At 42.7% G+C, this 19,286-nt stretch overlaps 3 protein-coding genes across 10 annotated transcripts in view; 1 reads left to right on the plus strand and 2 right to left on the minus strand.

The window, feature by feature from the left end:
• The window catches only part of OFD1 (OFD1, centriole and centriolar satellite protein), a 28,701-nt gene extending 28,498 nt beyond the window's left edge, over positions 1–203 (minus strand). Inside the window, exon 1 of one of the 2 annotated variants that reach the window (XM_021410284.1) lies at positions 40–203. In XM_021410284.1, coding sequence (XP_021265959.1) covers positions 40–135 — 96 coding nt within the window. In that variant the 5' untranslated portion in view covers positions 136–203. The remainder of the gene's footprint in view (positions 1–39) is intronic. The other variant, XM_021410291.1, reaches the window with a different exon arrangement.
• Positions 148–5,735, plus strand: TRAPPC2 (trafficking protein particle complex 2). 2 transcript variants are annotated; one of them, XM_021410443.1, is made up of 5 exons: positions 148–243; positions 449–558; positions 3,069–3,213; positions 3,991–4,076; positions 4,728–5,735. In XM_021410443.1, exons 2-5 carry the CDS (start codon positions 466–468, stop codon positions 4,824–4,826), a joined length of 423 nt encoding a protein of 140 aa, XP_021266118.1. In that variant the 5' UTR covers positions 148–243; positions 449–465; the 3' UTR covers positions 4,827–5,735. The 2 variants fall into 2 exon arrangements, with proteins under 2 accessions (XP_021266118.1, XP_021266122.1); XM_021410447.1 differs by having other exon boundaries at positions 204–341.
• RAB9A (RAB9A, member RAS oncogene family) lies at positions 6,894–15,098 on the minus strand. Of its 6 annotated transcripts, XM_021410415.1 has the most exons (4): positions 14,956–15,055; positions 13,732–13,846; positions 11,331–11,363; positions 6,894–9,077 (listed from the first exon to the last, which is right to left on the minus strand). In XM_021410415.1, exon 4 carries the CDS (start codon positions 9,041–9,043, stop codon positions 8,438–8,440), a length of 606 nt encoding a protein of 201 aa, XP_021266090.1. In that variant the 5' UTR covers positions 9,044–9,077; positions 11,331–11,363; positions 13,732–13,846; positions 14,956–15,055; the 3' UTR covers positions 6,894–8,437. The 6 variants fall into 6 exon arrangements, with proteins under 6 accessions (XP_021266090.1, XP_021266073.1, XP_021266086.1 ...); XM_021410398.1 differs by lacking the exon at positions 13,732–13,846 and having other exon boundaries at positions 14,956–15,098; XM_021410411.1 differs by lacking the exon at positions 13,732–13,846 and having other exon boundaries at positions 14,960–15,077.

The raw sequence follows: 19,286 nt of genomic DNA on the forward strand, positions 1-19,286 counted from the left end.
GCGAATCACGGGCAGCGCCCGCTGCCAAGCCACACACACCTTGAGCGTGTCCAGCACGCCTCGGTTCTTAAAGGTCTGACAGAGCCTTTTCCGCAGCTCCTCCTGCGACAGTGCCTCCCTCTGCCCCGCAGCCATCCCGCACGACGGCACAGCGCCTGATCCAAGCCCCGTCACCGGATGGGGCGGGCAGCGCACGGCGCTTCCGGGCGGCCGCTGTCAGGCGTCACGGGGCGGCGGCGCGGGGTGAGGCGCCGGACGCGGCCGGAGAAGGGAGGGGAGGGCTGCAACTGTCCGCCCTGCGGTGCCTGCAGCCCCGCGGGGACGGGTCCTGCGAGGCCGAGGTGCCACGCCGCGGTCTGTGCTCCCGGCGAGCGGCGCGCCGCGCGGTTCTCAAGTACGTGGCGTCTAGATCCGCCTCCCGCTCCCCCTCTCTGTCTTTTCTCCTCAGGCACGCTGTCCTGAAGAATGTCGGGAAGCTTCTACTTCGTGATAGTTGGCCATCATGACAACCCCGTGTTTGAGATGGAATTCCTGCCTCCCGGAAAAGCGGAGTCCAAGGTGTGGTTTTTCCTGTCGTAACCCCTGGTGTGTGCTCTGGTGATCTCGCACCGTGTTAGAAACGCGGCCAACGTGTTGTAGGAAGTATTATCACACAGTATCCAATGTTTTCTTTTTGTAACAGGGGGTAGGATTCTGGGGTGCTTAGGTCTTCTAATATTTATTTCCTGGATTGTGCTTGTTCTTCATAAAGTATGATTTCCTTAAATAATTGATGCTGCACTGTGAAGAATATACGTAGGCCGCTGCAAAAGTCATGCCTCCTGCTTATTTCCATGGAAATTACAACCAATGCAAAGAGTATAATAGCTCTGTTTGATAGAGCAAATTCTCAGCTACGGAACAGTCTTTTTCAGCGTAGTCATCATCATTAGCTATGCCTTTTTGCCAGCAATGAACAAGAGCCTGCATGCCATACATGTAACAGTCTGCGCCAGGGGAGGTGGCCCACTGTCAGCACTGCTGAAGTGCATCACGCACCCCTCACTTTGCTTTCATCCACTGTTTGGTCTCCAGAAACGTTCAGCAAGTGTCAGTGATTAAGGTCAAGTGGGTGCCATTTTTTCTGCGTGGAAGAATTCAGTGACACCCCTTTCCTTCATACACACTTCCATGTCAGACGCCGTTGTGTCACTGTCCCTCTGCTGCCATCTGTCACATGGCAGCAACACGTAATGCGATATTGGTGGGAAGATGCAGCCTCTACCATCTTCTATGTCTGGTGTTGTTGGCCAACAGAATAAAATAGGAGGCATTACTTTTGGAGCAGCCCCTCTCACGCTTCAGTCATTGCTCTCACTGCTTTTATAACACCCGTTCATTATATAATGCTACTTAGCGTCTCTATTTGAAGGCATCTGTACCCAGTAAGGTAAAGGAAGGGACGAATTTGAAAAGCTCTATTCAGTTCTTCACAAAATTGTTCATGCCATAGGAAATAGTTTTAAGTCATCTTAATCTGATGCACTCACATTGAGGTGTAGCAACAAATATGCTTGAGAATATGAGAAATGTAAGACTGCTCAACATGCAGTGTTTCCAGTGGGAAAAGAACAAGTCTCTCCTTTGTGGTACTACATCAAGGACAAAGCAGGCTTCAGAGCAGGAGTGCCTTTCTGAGCCTGTCCCACAAAAGAGGTTTATGCTGTCACCTCTGTTCTGTATTGGTGTACCACAAAAGATGAAGAATAAGACTATTCCGTCTAGATTTTGTGTGAGGATGTGTCAGATAATAGAAAAATATTCTTCTAGTTGCTGCTGACAGAAATACCACAACTTGGGTAAGATTCTTGTCTGCCTCAGGTTGTGGGACTAAATTTTCCCCTAAGAGAGAATCTAAGCTTGATGTGCACTGAAAAACAAGTTGATACTGATATATTCATATGTTTCAGCAACCTTTGCTTCCATTCCTGAGACACACTCTGTAAAGAGTGTGCATGGGCTCCTGAAGCAAATGGTTGCACGTGCAGCCCTGTGCAAGCTTGACACTTGAACCTTCACTGCTCAGTTTCTTGCTGGGTGTGGAACTGGTGAGGCTGTTACCCTGCTGAGCCAAACCTGGGGGAAAACCACAGCGCCCTGAGAGGTGTGAGCAGTATTAACAACGCCTCTGCATTACAAGAAACTGCAAGGCTACCTGTGGTTCCATCTAATAGGAGCTTACAGGATTGTTTTGTCCCATGTTTTTTTTCTTAGCAGATGTCCCTCACTCAGTGTTCTAGATGATATACAAAGTAAATGAGTCTTTCCCCACACAGCTCTCAGAGTGTTAGGGCTGAATGCTGTGATTATACAGTGAAGGGCATTTGTCTTTGTTACACGCTTGCAACTTACATCTGCAAGCGTACATTTAATACCAGATGCAGGATGCTTTTCCATACTAGGTTCTTAGGAGAAAGAACCCCTCCCCCCCCAGTACAATAAAGTCCAATGTTTCTAGGCAAATAGCCTGGATAAAACAGAATATGTAGTTATAATGTTATCAGCATATCTATCCTCTGTGCGTCTCTGCTTTCCTCATCTGTTCTCCAACACATAGTAACCCATTGCTTAATTTCAGACAAATTTGACATAGAGGTTATGGTCCAAGAAATGGTCGTTTTTGGGCAGGTTCTCAAGAATACATGACTGGAGAGCAGAGAATAAGGCTTTCACCAGGACCTCTGTTGTAGAATAAGTTTGCAAGGGGAGATAACACATTGGTGAAGGAAAGAATCTACATTTGTATTCATCCATGAGCTAAAAATGCAGTCTTTATTGGTTTTGCTGCTATCAAGACTATTTTTATGATGACCATTTTATTATGCTCTTTTCTTTCCTTTGAGTCCAAGTGTCATAACAATATGTGTTGGTCTCATTTCTTTACAGCATGGCACCTGTGGCAGCAAAGAAGGGTATATAGAGCTTCATGTAACTTGAGTACTAGTTTTTTACCAGCTCGAGCAAATTATTGTTTATATTTAACTCCCTTTACTGAATTACTAACCCTCTGTCTTCTGGAAATGTGTTAGGATGATCATCGCCATCTCAACCAGTTCATCGCCCACGCTGCTCTTGACCTAGTAGATGAGAACATGTGGCTTTCTAACAACATGTATCTGAAGACTGTGGACAAGTTTAATGAATGGTTTGTTTCTGCTTTTGTCACGGCTGGACATATCCTTTCCTCTTCTCTTTCTGGGTATTTATTGAGCCTTTTGTCAGAAAGTGATAAATCAACTGGAATGACTTTGGAACAGATTTCTCTGGCTGTTCACCGTTATAATTGTTGGAGTTCTCAGCCTGAAGTGGAGATGAAGGATGAAGTGAGTTAGGGGGCACAGCAGTTATTTCAAATTGGAACTAGCTGGAAAGATTTTTCCTTTTGGAGGACCCGAAACAGCCTAATGAATCGTGGAGTTCATAGGGTGGAGGGGAAAAAAGAATGAAAGCAGAGTTATGTGAGGGGCTCTGAGCAGGCCTTTATGGTTCTCTGCTTACATTCCTTTGGTAGTGTTAAAAGAGGAGAAGAGAGAAATGTACTTGATGTCAGTTGTGCACATATTGAAAATACAGTGTCAAGGCTTGATAGTCTGTGCAGCTGGACCCAAAGAGTATGTGTTGTGAAACATTTGTTATACGTAGCAAGTTACATTTTAATTCCAGGGATGTATGGGAAAGATACTGAGAATATCACTCACGTTCCAAATTTTCTAGCTTTAAAAAGAATAATCTTCCAAAGAAAGGTGATTCTGCTTTCACATATGGGAATTTTAAATAATGCTTTCTAAATATTATTGTTTCAGTTCGTTCTTTAAATGCGTGTTCATTTCTAGTTAGCATACAGCTAAATACTTTAGGAATATGCAGAATTAGGTGAAAGTACCTATTTTGGGATATGCTAAAGATTGTCTCTTTTCATTGGGAAAGTTATATTTTCCTTAATTGTTCTACATATGAGATTTATAATGCTTCATGATGTAAGGCAAGAAGATGGAATTAAGAACTTCTTTAACGATGTATATGACTTGTATATAAAGGTAAGCACCCACTTCTGACAGTTTCACAGCAGTACTTCTCAATGTGCTGTGTTAATGTGTTTTCTTAGGGGGGTGCCCGTGTGAGTGGAAGAGCATCCCTACTGTCCACATCAGCCAGAACTGATAACATGTGCCATGGAGGCTGTGTTTTCTATACAATATAATAGATCTCTCCAAATTGCTATAGACTGTGCTCCTCCAGAATTTCATTTCAGTCCAGTGGTTTTTGGGCAGTGTTGTGTTATTAATGGTGATAGTGAAAGCAAAGGGCTGTTACACAGGAGTGCGCAAAGCGCTTCTCTCTTCAGGACAAGTAGCAGTGTGTGTTGTCACAGCCTGGCTGGATCGCCACTAGATGGGGCAGTTGCAAACACCGACACCATCAGATTCCTCCAGGGACTCAAAAGATGCTAATTTCTACAACAGATTTTCATCAGTGTCAGAATGGATTTGTTCTTAGAAGCTCTTCTTAAGAGGTAGCTGTGTACACGTGTCGGGCAGAATGCAGCAGCCTTGAAAGTCCGTGACTTCCTAGGAGGACTTCCCATGCTTTTCAGTGGCGCTAGTAAGAGTGAAGGCTAATTGTAGTTGTCATTTGAAATAACATTTCTGGGCATTGTGCTTATTGACGAGATTTTCTTCTTTCCACAGTTTGCAATGAACCCATTTTATGAACTCAATTCACCAATTCGATCCAGTGCCTTTGAAAGGAAAGTGCAGTTCCTTGGGAAGAAACACCTTTTGAGCTGAATAAATAACTTCCCCGACTGAGTCCTCTTTCATACTTTCCCGATTTGAACTGTAGTTGTGGTTAGTTCTCAGCATGTTGGATATCCGTCTTCCTGAAGACTGACAAACTGGATGCTGAAGCAGCTTTTTTTTCCTTGTTGATGTAGATAAAACAGCCAGATTCTCTGGTTAAAAAATGTGTATTAAGGAGCTTATGTCTTAGGAAAACTAAGTGTAACAACGTCTGGGCTGAATAAGTACAAAGTGAGGCATGGCAGAAGGTGCATATGCAAAAGGTAAGCCTCTTACACAGGGTGAGAGGACAATCTGATCTAAACACAGAAGACATCTGTTGTGATTGAATGTGAGCAAAAGGCAAAAAAACCCCAAACCAACAACTAAACTTCGATGTTTAAACCCACATCTTTCCATTAGCTCTGCAAGTGCTGAAATGCCCCTTTTGAAAATGTATTTATTTACACTGGGATCTTCACACCTCTCTCGTAAGGTTTCAGAAGGACTTTGTTGGGCCCCTTTGGCTACAACGTCATTGTAAAATGTGGTTATGTATTTTTTTCCAAAACTTACTTCATTTCAAAATACTGACTTTTTTGAAAGGGGTCATTTAGCATACACAGATCTGATATTTTGGTTGATTTCAGTCTTTTACAAAACCTGTTTCTTTGTGCAGTGTCTGATCAGTAATTTACAAAGGAAGTGGCACACTATTCTTAAAAAAAAGTTCATTTTGTGTGATCTGTGTAACTAAAGGGACCGCATACATAGGTGCGTTACGTATAACCAGTCATTATTTCTTTGTAATGTACACATACTGCTGAAGCATCTCTGTGAAATATTCCCTGAGAAAAGCAACATTGTACTACATAGAATGTGATATGTACCTTAAATAAACTGTGGAATAATGCAGCATGGATGCCTGTTGACTGTACTTCAAATGAGAAGAATTCTCTTACTTGAAGAGAAGAGCAGATGACAGGGGCAGTGCTACTGGTGAAGCACTAAGGGAAGGTGGGAATACTTGCCTTGGCAGTACTATTTTCTAACACCTGCATCATAGAGCATTTTGACCGTGTCATGTAAGCTCATGTAAACTGTTTTTTAGATAGACATTTAGATGAAATGACCAAACATGGTTGAAGCATTCTTATTTATACAGCACCCAAAATGTTACTAACAGGATCCCCTAATACTCAATCTGAAATGAACCAGAGAATTGAAACATGTACAATTTTTGCTAAGTATGACAAAGATATTTTGGTACAATACAAATCTGCTTGTCGTACAATTGCCACTTCTTCCACATATGTGGCAGCCTCCCTGCCACACCAAAGCCTGACTTCTACATAGACTGCAGTCTTATTCACTATAGCATGTAAACCTCTTGAATCACTTTTGTAATTGGTGCACAGTTGTGCTTCTCATGGCACACTACACTTACTGTATTATGTTTAATTCAGTAATTCTGCTTCTCAGAGGGAGGCTGGGTAATCATGACATTACATGGAAATGGCAGGAGAAACAGGAGAAAACAGCAGTGAGCTACTAAGCACAAAAGAAACTACTCCACTTGGTTCTCATCCTTGTTTCCTCTTTTATAGATTTTATTATTGAAGTTTTATTTATAGTACTCAAGTGGTAACTTCATCTACTATTTTGTCCCAATCTCACTTCTGCAAAAATTAAGGTTCAAGGAAGCTTTAAGTACTTCATTTCATATCAGCAGTTTAGTGGTCCTTCACGTAAGCAACCTTAGTTTTTAAAGCTCTTTGCTCTCCCTGTTTAAAGTTAGGAAGAAACTAGCTTATCTTCTTTCTTTCCTCAGCTCTTTCATTCACTCACTATAAATCTAAATACCACAAAAGCAGCAGGTCAGTCTGTATTCAGCAGTTCAGTGACTGAAGCTTAAAACACAACTCTGTCGCTGCACGTACAGGACGCTAAGAATGAAGTAAACCTTGAATGTAGAATTTGTAAAAATATCACTTTGAAGGAGGAGCAGCAGATCTGTGGAGTAAACGTGGTCGCGAACAGGTTCAAACAAGCATACAAAATATTGAGAAGAGCGTGTAAGAGCAACAAGAAGTTTGTTTTGCAAGCTTTACTTCTAAATAACATCCGGTACAAAGCAAACACATTAAGAGAAGACTCTTGCTGTTACTGCATTATCAAGAAAAGCTTCTCTATTACAACAAAAAGGTTGCAGTACAGAAAGCAGAGTCTGTAGTTTAGTGAAAAACACGGCCCGTCCTGTAGGCCTTTGACTTCCTTCTGAGGTCTACAATGTGTACGCTAACAGGCATGCTTGTAGTCAGATTACACATTGAAGCAATAGTGCATTATCAAGTTAGCTATTAAAAGGATATTGAGTACTCTGAGAGCCAACTTTCAAGAACTTCTCATACAAGTATTCTACCACGGGACAGCAATGGAGAGCTTCACATACACGTTCCGTGGCTTCATCTGCAACACTGCAGAAAGATCATCCATTAAACATGAGACTTGTTTCTGTTCACTGTCAGTTCATGAGTACAGTAATATCAAAGTTTAAGTCTCTACCCTGCGATGGCATATTAAATAAGCATCAAGTTTGGCTCAAATATTAGCTATAAGTATCTACTCGTACTGGAGTGGAGAGCTGTCACTACCTGCTATAAGAGCTTCCTGAGTTCCCTATGTATTGCAAATCCTTAGTTTCACAGTACAGAGATCACAAACACATTCATAGCTCAGGCAAACAGGAACAATAGGGTCAGAACTTTAAGGCTGTATACTAAAAGCTTTCTTGAAGTGATCCGCATTATAGCAAATTTCCAAGTGTTACTAAAGCTGACCGAATAAAGTACATATAACCATTTTTAGTTATGAAAAATACTTCGTTCATCCAGATTTCTTTTTTACCTGATTGATCAGAAACATGACAGAATGGGACTTAAGGGGAAGACATGTATTAAAAGAAATAATCACATTTCGCATTGAACTGCTGGAAAAAATTAGTACGGCATTAGAACAGTAAACAAAAGGAAGATGGACATTAAATATGTAGGAAATTCATTTCCCTACTTAAAAACCTACACAAATGATAGCGACATACACAATTACAGAAAACCTGAAGGTAATTTACGTTAACTTGTGGTAAGCGCATTAGAGATGAAGTACCACTCACATCAAAAGGAATGTAGTGAGACTAAAGTTTAATATCTAGCATTGTTAAGAAACCGAGCTCTAGTGAAACAAAAATGGAATGCTAATTTCATAAAAATATACATACATATAAAAGTCTCTTCGTATCCGAATTCCAGAACAGTTTCCCCGAAGTAGTGCTTCTAGAACTTCAAGTTTTAATTATATTCAAAGTATTTATCATTTAGAGTTGGCAAATTACATTCTTATATTAACATTTTTACTCGACACCTTCCTAGATAGAAAGTGTCACTAATTCAATAATGGGTCACTCACAAATGGAAATTTGTTTTGCTCCCTCAGGAAAGCAGCAGAGTCTTACAACTTCAGTATTAGAGCGGAACCCATTTGTTATTTTATCTACATCTTTCCCATCCTCTTACAGAGTAAGCTAGTCAAAAGTAATTTGGCAAAAAAAAAAAAAAAATCAGTCAACAGCAAGATGAACTGGGTTTCGGTTTCCGATGAAGGTTTACTGTATCTGTTTGAATAAAATGATCGGATCTATCTTCAGAGGCTAGAACTCTTCTAACTGCTTCTTCAAAGGCTGCTGCGACGTTAGTGGCATCTTTTGCACTGGTTTCAAAATAGGGATGATTACCATTATTCCTGCACCAGTCTTGGGCTTCTTCTGTAGACACCTGCCTCTCATTTATATCAACTTTGTTACCCAGTATCACAAACGGAAAACTTTCAGGCTCCTTGACATCTGCGTAATAAATGAATTCTTTCTTCCAGTTGCTTAAGTTTTGGAAGCTTTGAGAGTCGTCCACGCTGAAGGTAAGCAGGCAACAGTCAGAACCTCTGTAGAAAGGAGTCCGCAGGCTCCTAAAACGTTCCTGACCCGCCGTGTCCCATATCTGCAGAGTGACAAAGTGTCCATCCACTTCCAAATCTTTGTTTAAGAACTCCACACCTATTGTATGAAACAGCTGTGCATCAAACTTGTTGGTGACATATCTATTCATAAGGGAACTCTTCCCAACTCCACCATCTCCCAGCAGTATTACTTTAAGGAGTGATGATTTTGCTGCCATTGTTAAGGGAATAGATCCTCCTGGTTTCCTAGACCTGGAAAGGTTAAGAAAACTGTTAAAAAGGGAAGTAGCGAGCAAAAAGTTTTATACTTATATGGAAAGTTTGTTAGAAGTCCACCAATATCATGCACAAAAACAGGATGACTATGCAATACAGACAAAGAGTAGGTACTCATAATAACAACATCCACTCAAGAATACAACGTGTTTAACCGTCATCTCTTCCACAGACCGCAGCATGACTTTTGCAATCGATAATGAATTTGAAATGGATTCACAGTGAATGCTGTGGTCTACAGAACTAACTAAAACCAAATTACAGAACTTGTGAAGTCCTGTGACTGGCTTTTGTCACAGCATTCATACTAACATTCAGTGTTTCTCTCCTTGTAAGGCAGCTGCAGTGCATGGAATACTTCTATTACAACTACTTACAAAAGCAAACTCATTGCTGCTACTTCCAGTGGTACTCAAGATGCCAGCTACTCAGGATGAGTCTACAATGCCAGCTCAGTTAGTTTGTGCAGACTCCCCATGGTAAAACTGTCAAACACCTTGGCAGTGCTAGTGAAGAGTCTGGCTGCCAGCAAAGGGATCGTGGATTAGTGGCACCAATTCAGCTTTCACTGCGAGATTTCAGTGTTCAGGAGTTTATTTATTTAAAGCAGTTACATCATTCGCATTTTGTGCCAGCCCATGGTTCACCCTCTATTACATTAGTGTCAGCTGATGCTATTAACAATTATTTTAATTGCTTGCAGGTAAAGTTTCGGTTCTAAGAGCCCAAATGTAAGTTTTGGTAGGAGGAGAACTGCCGTTCCTGTACCAACCGGACACTCTAAGAACTTAAAGTAGCTCAGCCATAACAGGCTTTTGTAAAAATGGTGTCTATTTAAAATGCAAGGAGGTCACAAGTAGCTTGGTCTGTCTCCTCCTCTGAAGGAAGGAATGTGGTCTTGCTAGTTGTAATTAGTGTTGCTGGCATATACATCACCCACGAAACACAATTATGGAATTAATACCCGATACAAGCCGGTATAAAGTCATATGACTGTGTGCTGCCTCTGAATCAAGGCCTACGTTAGGAACAAGAAATGCCAGGAATTCTTTCATCTTTAGCTCCCCATCTTTGAATGTGTAACAATCTACAGTAGAGCATAAGAAATACTTTACAGTTTGAGAGCAGCTGAGGCCTCAATGCAAGGAACTTCCAAGGAGGAATAGCTGCTTCCATTAAAAATCTGTTCAGAGGAACTGATTTTATTCAATTATACTGCATAATGAAAAACAATATTTATAAATCCTTTGCATTTGTACAGGTTTGTATCACAATAATATTAAAATTGCTTAAGAATTACAAATGGACGGTTCAGTTACCTTTCACAGAGCTATGGGGTAATCGCTACAGCTCGGGCTATGAACACACACCATGTTACAAATGTGAACAGCCTTCTTGGAGTCACAGGACTACCAGCACCTAAGTTCCAGGTTCATGCCGAAAGCTTTAAAATGCCACAGGTGTTCACTAGTCTCCCTAACTAACAAATACATTATTTGAGCTACTCTATTATACAGTACCAACTTCTTAATAAATCGTGCATTCATGAGAACAGAGGACACTGAATGTTTCCCCATTTTTCCACTTCAGTGAACACTATTAATACACTGCTACTTCTGCACCAAGGCCACAGAAATAGTTTCCCCAGGACCAACAAACAAGCATCTCCACATGAAGTTGCCTTCAACTTCACTTCTCAGAACATTTAGTTTACAGAAACAGAAGCCACTACACTAAGGCTTAACGTTTTTGCAAACTTTTTAGTCTGAACAACAACAAGGCATCTTTTCAGCCATTTGGGATTACCCATTTGAACCTCCAAAGAAACATACTTAAAGGCATTAAGAAGCAATTTTGTTTCAAAGTAGCAGAGACTTTATACACTGTAAGAGACTACTAGGTAGCCCCACTGACTGACTGCACAATTTAAAGTATCTGCAGAAGCTGGATGGCAGTTTCCAGTACAGTAGGCTACAAGATTTTTTCCACTTGAACAAAGTAAGATTTCGTAAACAGCTTTAAACTGTTGTGGGTTTTGTTTTTCCAAGTAACAAGGCCCTAACACTCCAGAAAAAAAAAACACACACACACACCACACAATCCTCCAGAGGCATGGAGAATTAATGTTATCTCTCCTATCATGTACTTTGAACTTATGTGAGCGATAGATTTTTGACAATGCCTTTGGAAGAGTCTGTATCTGATACGATATTCTTGAAGGTTTCTTACCTTAGCTGTTCAGTTTAAATCATCATTCAGCATCTGAAAATAAAATAAAAAACTTAGTATCCAACACGCATCTGATTATTTCAACCAACGTCAGGAACTGCAAGACACCACAGAACTACAAATAGGTATTTGTTCCAGTAACTTCAACATACTGAGCTGCACCATTATTTTAATAGAAAAGCAGTCTCAGCCTAGTACACAGAACAGTCTACAAACAGATTTGTCCTTCACTTTTCCATCTTATTTCAGTACTCAGTGCCAAACAAGAAGTCCAGAACAAACAAATAAGAAGCAGCCCCACTGTGGTGCATTTTGGTAACCATTTCTGAATTTCCTCCTCCACCTTCGAAGGTCATCAGCTCTTAGACCACTGACTTCATTACTGTTAAGGCAGGGAACAGTTTCTACTAAATGTCACTTCTTTTAGAAGTAATTTAGTTATTCCCCTCCTGGAATCCCCCTTTTAAACTGAATTACACGTTTGAAAGATTTTCATTAGCAGTCCAAACACTTGCTGGCAAGATAGAAAGTTACAGGCTATTTCATAAAACGAAACCCGTACGCATTACAAGAAGTCTTCAATTTCTAACCCTTCAGAGCTTACGAGTATTAGACCAGGCAATGGTGTTTTACCTTGATTTACTTAATTCCATGGTAACTGCTTGACTGCCTTTTATTTTTGAGTGTAATTACCTCTTTCAGCACTTTGGTGTGGAGGCAACACTCAAAGTCATGGTTTGGGTCTAGAAAATCATAACAACATTCAAAGTTACTTTTGTTATGAAGACTAGTTAATAGACTGAAGATGATTTGCATATACCAAAGAGTGCCAACAGCTGAAAGAAGCGCTGAAGTCAAGTTCTGGCCAACAGCACTCAAGTTGCTTCCACCTGATCATGCTTATTTAGAGCCTCATACGCTTTCAGCCAAATCTTCAGAGAGAAGAAAAGTCATCTTTGATAAACATCTAAGACAAAACACCATCTCAGTTACTGACAGGCAAAATTAGCACCTCCAGTGTGACTGATGTAACAGTCACAGTGACAATGTTTCATAATCTCCTAACCCCAACTTTACACATATACAACATACCCATTTCAGCTCTGAAGCCCCTTCAGAATCAACATTACTAAGCCACCTTCTTTTATTAAACCAGAAAGGATGACTGGTTTAAAAAGAGAACACTTCAAGTATGTTGTCAGACAAAAAAACCCACCCCACAATAACAATATACACTTACTCCATCCATCATTTTTTCTTACAGTGTTTGCAGTATTTATCACATTAATATAGAAAGAAAACCTGTCTCCTATTTTAGTTACAATGGCTCATTAAAAAATGACAAATTGCCTCTCTGCAAAACATCTGGGAAAAAAAAAAATCACAAAAACTTGCAGAGCTGTAAGGTCACGGGCAGGATCCGGAATAAAGTGTTAAAAACTAGGTTAACACTTGCTCTTGTCTTAGACCTCAAACACTACAGCACAGCTTTATCACCTATTGCAAATCTGCAAGTTGCCAGAAAGCTGAAAAGAAAGCAACAGAAGCAAGTTTGCTCCCTTTTCCCCCACTTGCTAAAGAATCCTTGTCCATGTATTTAAAGGCTACTGCTTTATTTACACTCCAGACAATTAAGCAGTATAAGAACTGTTTTCCAGTGGGTAAGAGGCCACAAGTCTGCCTCACCTTGAAATATTTTACTTTAAAATTCAGAGAGGAACAGAGATGAAGTCAAGATCCTCCAAAGCTGTGTACTTCTCAATGCATTGCAGGTTTGACCACAAGACAGTCTTCAAACTGACCTTCTCCTCCAAAAAAACCCACGTAAAAGCTATGGTTCAGAAATACCCTTTACGGTGGGGCACTTGACAGCAGCCCAATTCTCTGGAAAGCAGGCCACCCTCCAGTCACATGGCCTGACCCGCTGAGATCCCAATCACCCTACAGGTCTTCCTTCCTTCATCTATGACTGCACTTTTGCAACGTGATGGCAGCTTACATTTTCTGGTGGACAAATTAACTTGAGGACAAGTTATCTGACAACTGTCTCTAGTCATCAGCAGCCTGGACAGTTTATCTAGCATCAGAATAACACTGAAGTTTATTTATAATAATTTGTAATAGGAAGACGGCGCAAAATGGATTGACATTAATCTGTTGCTACTCATTTGCATGCCCAAAAAGTTGCACTCTTTGTTTCTTGTTGTACTCTTTGTTTCTTCGTAAGGTTACTTGTAACTCCTGTGCAGTTCAGCACTTGAGTTCCAGCAGTTGCCTGGAATGACACAGGACAATGGAGGAGGCAGCAGCCAAGAACAGGAATCCTTCAGCCTGCATAACCCTTGGATCATGAAATCATCCCAGGCCTACTGCCAGAATCATTTTAGTGACTGTAACTTACATCTAACCACAAAGTGGACCAGAAACACTTGACAGGAGAAATGCCTGGTATAGACGCAGCCTTCACCTTCCACCTCATTCCTCACTTCAAAGCAGAACAAGCAAACTTGACAACCCTGATTAAATTTGAAAAAAAAAAAAAAAAAACCCAACCATTTATCAGAAGCTCACAAGTAAGCATCTCCTAGTTTAAATATTATGTTATAATATTATTGACTTTCGGCCTACTATAAAGCCACCTTAGGAGTTACTTGGGCCAGCATCTCTAGGAATTCATGAGATCACATTAACTGACTCCCTCCTTGCAACCCAATTCTGTTACTGCTCTCTCTCTGTCAGTAACTTACCAAGCCGCTATCTAATGCTGCTCATCTGTGCTCCTCTCTCCTGTATGTTAGTTTGCCTTTTCCTCCAGAGATCCTTAGCAATAGCTGACTCTGTTGGCCCAGGCTACACTGTGAGTTCATGTTCTTCCCAATATGTGGGCAAAGCCCATCCCTAAGGGAGTAAGTGGGCCGCTCTGTACCAAGCCAGACTACCTGTACTGGGGGGCACCAAGAAGAACAATATTTTAAGAGAAATAAATAAACTTTTAGTCCTATGGAACCGGAAGAATCACAGAATGGCTTAGGCTGGAACGGACCTTAAAGACCACTGAGCTCCACCACCTCTAGATGATCTTTAGGGTAGTTGTACTATCATTTAGCTAGAAATAAAAAGTGACAGAAAAGGATTTTGCATCCACGCTGAACAACTCTTCCCTCAGACTGCCATTAGAGCTACTTACCTTATAAGCTGCTAACAAAACAAAGCAGACACACAAGAAGACACCCCCCCAAAAGCCCATCACACGCAACCGCCCCGCAGTGATAAAAGCAGGCGGGAGACCCATGACAACACCGGCCGTTTCGCCCGGGCCGCTTCCCAGGCGAGGCGCCCGCAGTCACGGGATCCCGCTCACGCCACCCGGCCCGAGCCGAGCCGAGCCAGGCTCTCACCCACCGCCGCCGGGCACAGCCCGCCGCCCGCCGCCCTCCGCCCGGGGCTCACCAGCGGACGGCTGTAACCGGACGGGACGAAGGCGAACGGCGAGACCCCCCCACCCCCCTCAGGCTACCGGGGCAGAAGACCCCTCCGCACAGCGTGCCCCCATCCCAGGAGCACCAGCCTCATCGCGCCCCCCCAGAAACACGAAGTCCCTCTGCACCCGCCAGACGGCCGCTACCTGCCCGCGGATGGAAGCCGCCGCCAGCACCGAGACCCAGCTGCGCCGCCGCCAGGCGTTGAGAAACAACATGGCGGAGCAGGCGGGGGGGGGGAAGCCGGGCCGATCACGTGATCCCCGCTTGGCTCTGCCCCCGCCAGGACGAGGGGAGGGGCGGGAGGGAGCGACCCACGCCCTTCAGGGGCGTCCTCGCTCACGTGGGCGGGGCGGTGGCGGCATCCGCCGTGCTGTGTGCCGTTAGCGGGGGTGGGCGCTGCCGTGGGTTGCGTACAGGGAGGCACCCGTTCCTGGGGCGGCTCAGGATCAAGCCCGCGTGGCTGTCTGCGGGATAGAAATCTAAAGAAACCGATGATAAGAGTATTTTCTGCGCTCTTACGACGTGTTGCAAGGATAGGGCAAATTGTGAAATGAGCAGAAATGTATTTAAGTGTATTTAAAGAGGTTCCCCGCATTATCAAGAGGAATAAGTGATTATAGGCTTAAGGGATGAGCCGCCTTTGAAACACCACTTTGCTCCAGCAGCCGTCACATGCTTTCGATCACAAGGGAGAGGCAATCAGACTGGATCCGCCGCTTGCACAGTCATCTGGGTTTGGATCAGATGTACTAAGGAATGGGAAACAAGGTCTCCGTGTTATCAGAGGGAAATGCCTCCCACTGCCAGCAGCACCCATGCTAAAGGCAAATCTGATGACACTGGAGCCATTCTTACTTAACAAAGCTGGACTATGAAAATGTTTAAGGACTTGTTCTCTGGGATCTGCTTTCATCCAGGGCTGAAATAAACCACCAGGAAGCGCTGGGTGGGCAGAAAATGGCATCTGTAAATGATGATGATTCTAAGACATAAGTTCTGATCATTATTTTGTGATCTTGAAAAAAAAAGCCAGCTTTTGGAAGTGGAGGAAATAATTTTTACCTTCTGGGGATGCAGCTACCATCTTTATTGTTCTTGAGAGAACACTGGTTCTCAGGCATTTGGATATGTTTGAAGAAGTTTTAAAATTTGAGTTAGGAACAAAATTCTTATACTTCTGCGGTGAGGTGTACCTTTATTTCTTTTACATAGGAACACAAAAGAATGTAGAAAGAGAGCATGGTGCCATCGTACCAGCAGTTTTTCTGTGGTATCAGTGGAGCTACTCTTACGGTTAAACTTAAAACGTGTACACGTGCGTGAGGGTCAGGAAGAGAAGCAAGCCCTTTTTCCCTCAGTTCCCCTGCTACTGGTATTCATATCTATTACAAAAAGTACTTGCTAAAGCACTCTCAGAAAACCCAGGGGCACTGCTGGTGATCTGGCTGTTCAAAGAAGATAGGCCTGCCACACCCCAACACCATGTTGAAGGAAATGCCCGTCAGAGATGTAGCATGGCCAGTCACACCAAAATCTCTCTGTTTTCAGACCTGGCTGGAGCCATCAGTCCACAATGGCACCATAGGCCTGGCCCCTACCCAAGACCCACGGCCCTGGCTTGGCTTTGGTGTGGCCTGTTCCTTATGGGCTGGCTGACACCACTGGTTGGGCCTGCCTTGGCAGGATGCTGTGGGCTCTTCTTCCTGAGGTCTCCATCCACACACCCTGCACAGCCAGCCCCATGAGCAGAATGAGGGTTGGTTTTATGCCATGTTCTATCAACAGCACAATGGCAAGCAGAGGACAGTGGGGGTTTTCATGCAACGGAATGTTCTGCATCGTGTAGTACAGCTCGTGAATAATGCTTTTTACCATCCGTAACTGGCAAGGAGACTTTGTCCCATCCTGGCAAGTGATGACCTTGCCTCAATAAAACATGACTCTGTCACCTCCTGTCTGAATCACAGCAGTATAAAATGAGGGGATATGAAGTCAGCTGCCTCTATTGCTCTGCTAATACCACACTGTGGCAAGCCAGACCCCCCCAAGCAAGTATCAAAGCGCTCCTTATCTTCCATGCACTCGATGACCTGGGCCATTACACCCTGCATGCTCCCCGAAGGATCGTAATTTAACATATTTGTTCCTTATCAGCAGTTACCAATGACTAGCTAACCTCTTTTTGCTAGCAGAAAAAAAAAACCCACAAACTAACCTTCTCTTTTGTACGTACCACGGAAGACTGAAATGAAATAAACAACAAAAGTGCACTGTTTCCCTTTTGTCTTGGAAAGGAAGGAAAACTTCCAAACAACAAACAGAAGTATAGCAATGTGCTACAGGAAAATGGTTGAGGGAAAAACCAAAGGCCCTTAGCAGGACAGTTAACCGTAGGTGATCTCCAGGAACCAGGAGCGCTATCATTAAGGCAGCTATGAACTCCCATTCATTAACTCCGATTAGGAGAATACTTCTCAGAATAATATCTTTGCTTTTACATTGAACAATGTGCAAATTTCATTGTTAATTTAGCTCTAGATTTCTTGAGAGACAAAAGTCTTGCAGGTACTTACTTAAACTTCAAAGGCTGTTCAGAGAAGATAGGCCTGCCACACCCCAACAGCATGTGGGTATTTAATACCTTACAGCAATAAGGTATTTAATACCTTATTGCTACTATTCATAAGATGAAGGAAGTAGCTGAACTTATCAGTATTTCTGGGAAATACAAATTTCTGGGAAAACAAACAAAAAATAAAAATAATGATTAAAAAAAACCACAACAAACCTAAAACCAAGCACAGGCTTCAGCCTTATTCAGAATACATTTGTCTGTTCGGATTCCCCCTAATGCCATGCCCCTTTGTGGAGGAGCATCATGGATATACCTAACAATCATATGAAAAGCAATAGTCTCTGCTTTGAGAAGTTGAGAGATTTTTTTTTCCCATCAGGAACAAAAGATTTCAACAACATAAAAGAATCTCACTTTTCAAAGCTTCCTTTTTATTCTTGTTTTGGGATTCTGACGCTCCCTGTACTCCAGTAATCTCTACCCTCATGCTGGTGCACACGCTGTGTGGTTGCAGGTTGACTCTTTAGAGCCAATTTGAGCCAAAACACACAATCTTATCCAGGCAAACATTTTAAGCCTGTGCAGTTACACAGTCTAGGTAGAGACAACATAACCTATTGACAGACTCCAGCCTGGAACAGTACTTTGCATAGTGAAACTGAGACCGCACCTTTTGAAATAAGAGCAAAGTCTGCATGACTTGCCTGAATGATTGCTTCTAACGTTTGGCACTTGCACGTCTGCAGATTACTGATACGTAGCAGCACATGACACCACAGGACACCTGTTTTGTACTAAACCTTTTCAGTCATGTGGAGTGGATACAATCACAGATGGAAAAAATGAAGTAGTAATGAACTGTGTTAGGTGAAAATAACCGATGGTGTGAAACAATCAAGAAAGTAAATAAAATAATTTGTGATTTCACATTCAGTTTCTCCAACTGTTAAGTGCTAGATTTTCACACATTTATCAACATGAACTAGGTGTGAAGTGAAACTGAACCTGGACATGTTTTTTTCTACCAACACTGGAATAAGCAAAGCCTCGTTTCCTATACATTTGTCTCCTAACCATAATTACAATTGGTTCTCCTCATTCTCCTTGCCTCCCAATGTTTTCTTTTTCCTTTCCACCAGTACTTCCAGACCTCTGCCTTGACCCAGACTGCAATCTAGGCAAGAAGCAGAACTATTTTGTGCCTGGCTTTAAGGTAGAATCAAAAACCTAGCAACTATCTGTGTTCTGACTAGGAGCTAGCAGTTTAAACAGACAAAGTAACTCCTTGGTAAAGCAAAGGACTCCAGCTCTTCCAACAGGAACAGAAATTCTATTGACTACTGAGTTTCACAAAATTTATAAATATATTCTAATCTTTTAATGTCTAGCTTTGTAACAAATACAGTTAAAAACTGTTATCAGGTTTGATTGTGACTGTGAAGGAAGGCAATGGGAGAATGCCTGTTTGTACTGGATTACCACAGAAAACTACTTAAAAATGACGAGTTTGCAATACTGAGGGTGCTGTACAAGTATTAACTGCTGTGGGCAGCCTATTCCGTGCCCACCACCCTCTGGTGCAGACCCTTTCCCTAACCCCCAGCTGCCCCTCCCCTGACACAGCTCCATGCCGTTCCCTCGGGCCCTGTCACTGTCACAGAGAGCAGAGCTCAGCGCTGCCCCTCTGCTCCCTGTGAGGAGCTGCAGCTGCCATGAACCCCTCCCCTTACCTGGCAGTGCTGAGCCTGGTGCACCCCAGGGTAGGGTTGGCCCTTTGGGCTGCCAGGGCACACTGCTGGGTCACATTCAACTTGCCATCAACCTGAACCCCCAGATTCCTTTCCACAGGGCTGCTTTCCAGCCTCTAGTTCTGCAGTCTGTACATATATCTAGGCCTGC

This window comes from Numida meleagris, chromosome 1 (assembly GCF_002078875.1).
Source record: "Numida meleagris isolate 19003 breed g44 Domestic line chromosome 1, NumMel1.0, whole genome shotgun sequence".
Classification (NCBI taxonomy): Eukaryota; Metazoa; Chordata; class Aves; order Galliformes; family Numididae; genus Numida; species Numida meleagris.

Bases quoted from the DNA above. Each gene is read 5' to 3' on its own strand.
- TRAPPC2 (XM_021410443.1), top strand. From the start codon at position 466: ATGTCGGGAAGCTTCTACTTCGTGATAGTTGGCCATCATGACAACCCC. The intron at 3,214-3,990 runs ATATCCTTTCCT...TAATTGTTCTAC, and splicing joins TGCTTTTGTCACGGCTGGAC to ATATGAGATTTATAATGCTT. The intron at 4,077-4,727 runs GTAAGCACCCAC...TTCTTTCCACAG, and splicing joins TATATGACTTGTATATAAAG to TTTGCAATGAACCCATTTTA.
- RAB9A (XM_021410398.1), bottom strand. From the start codon at position 9,043: ATGGCAGCAAAATCATCACTCCTTAAAGTAATACTGCTGGGAGATGGT.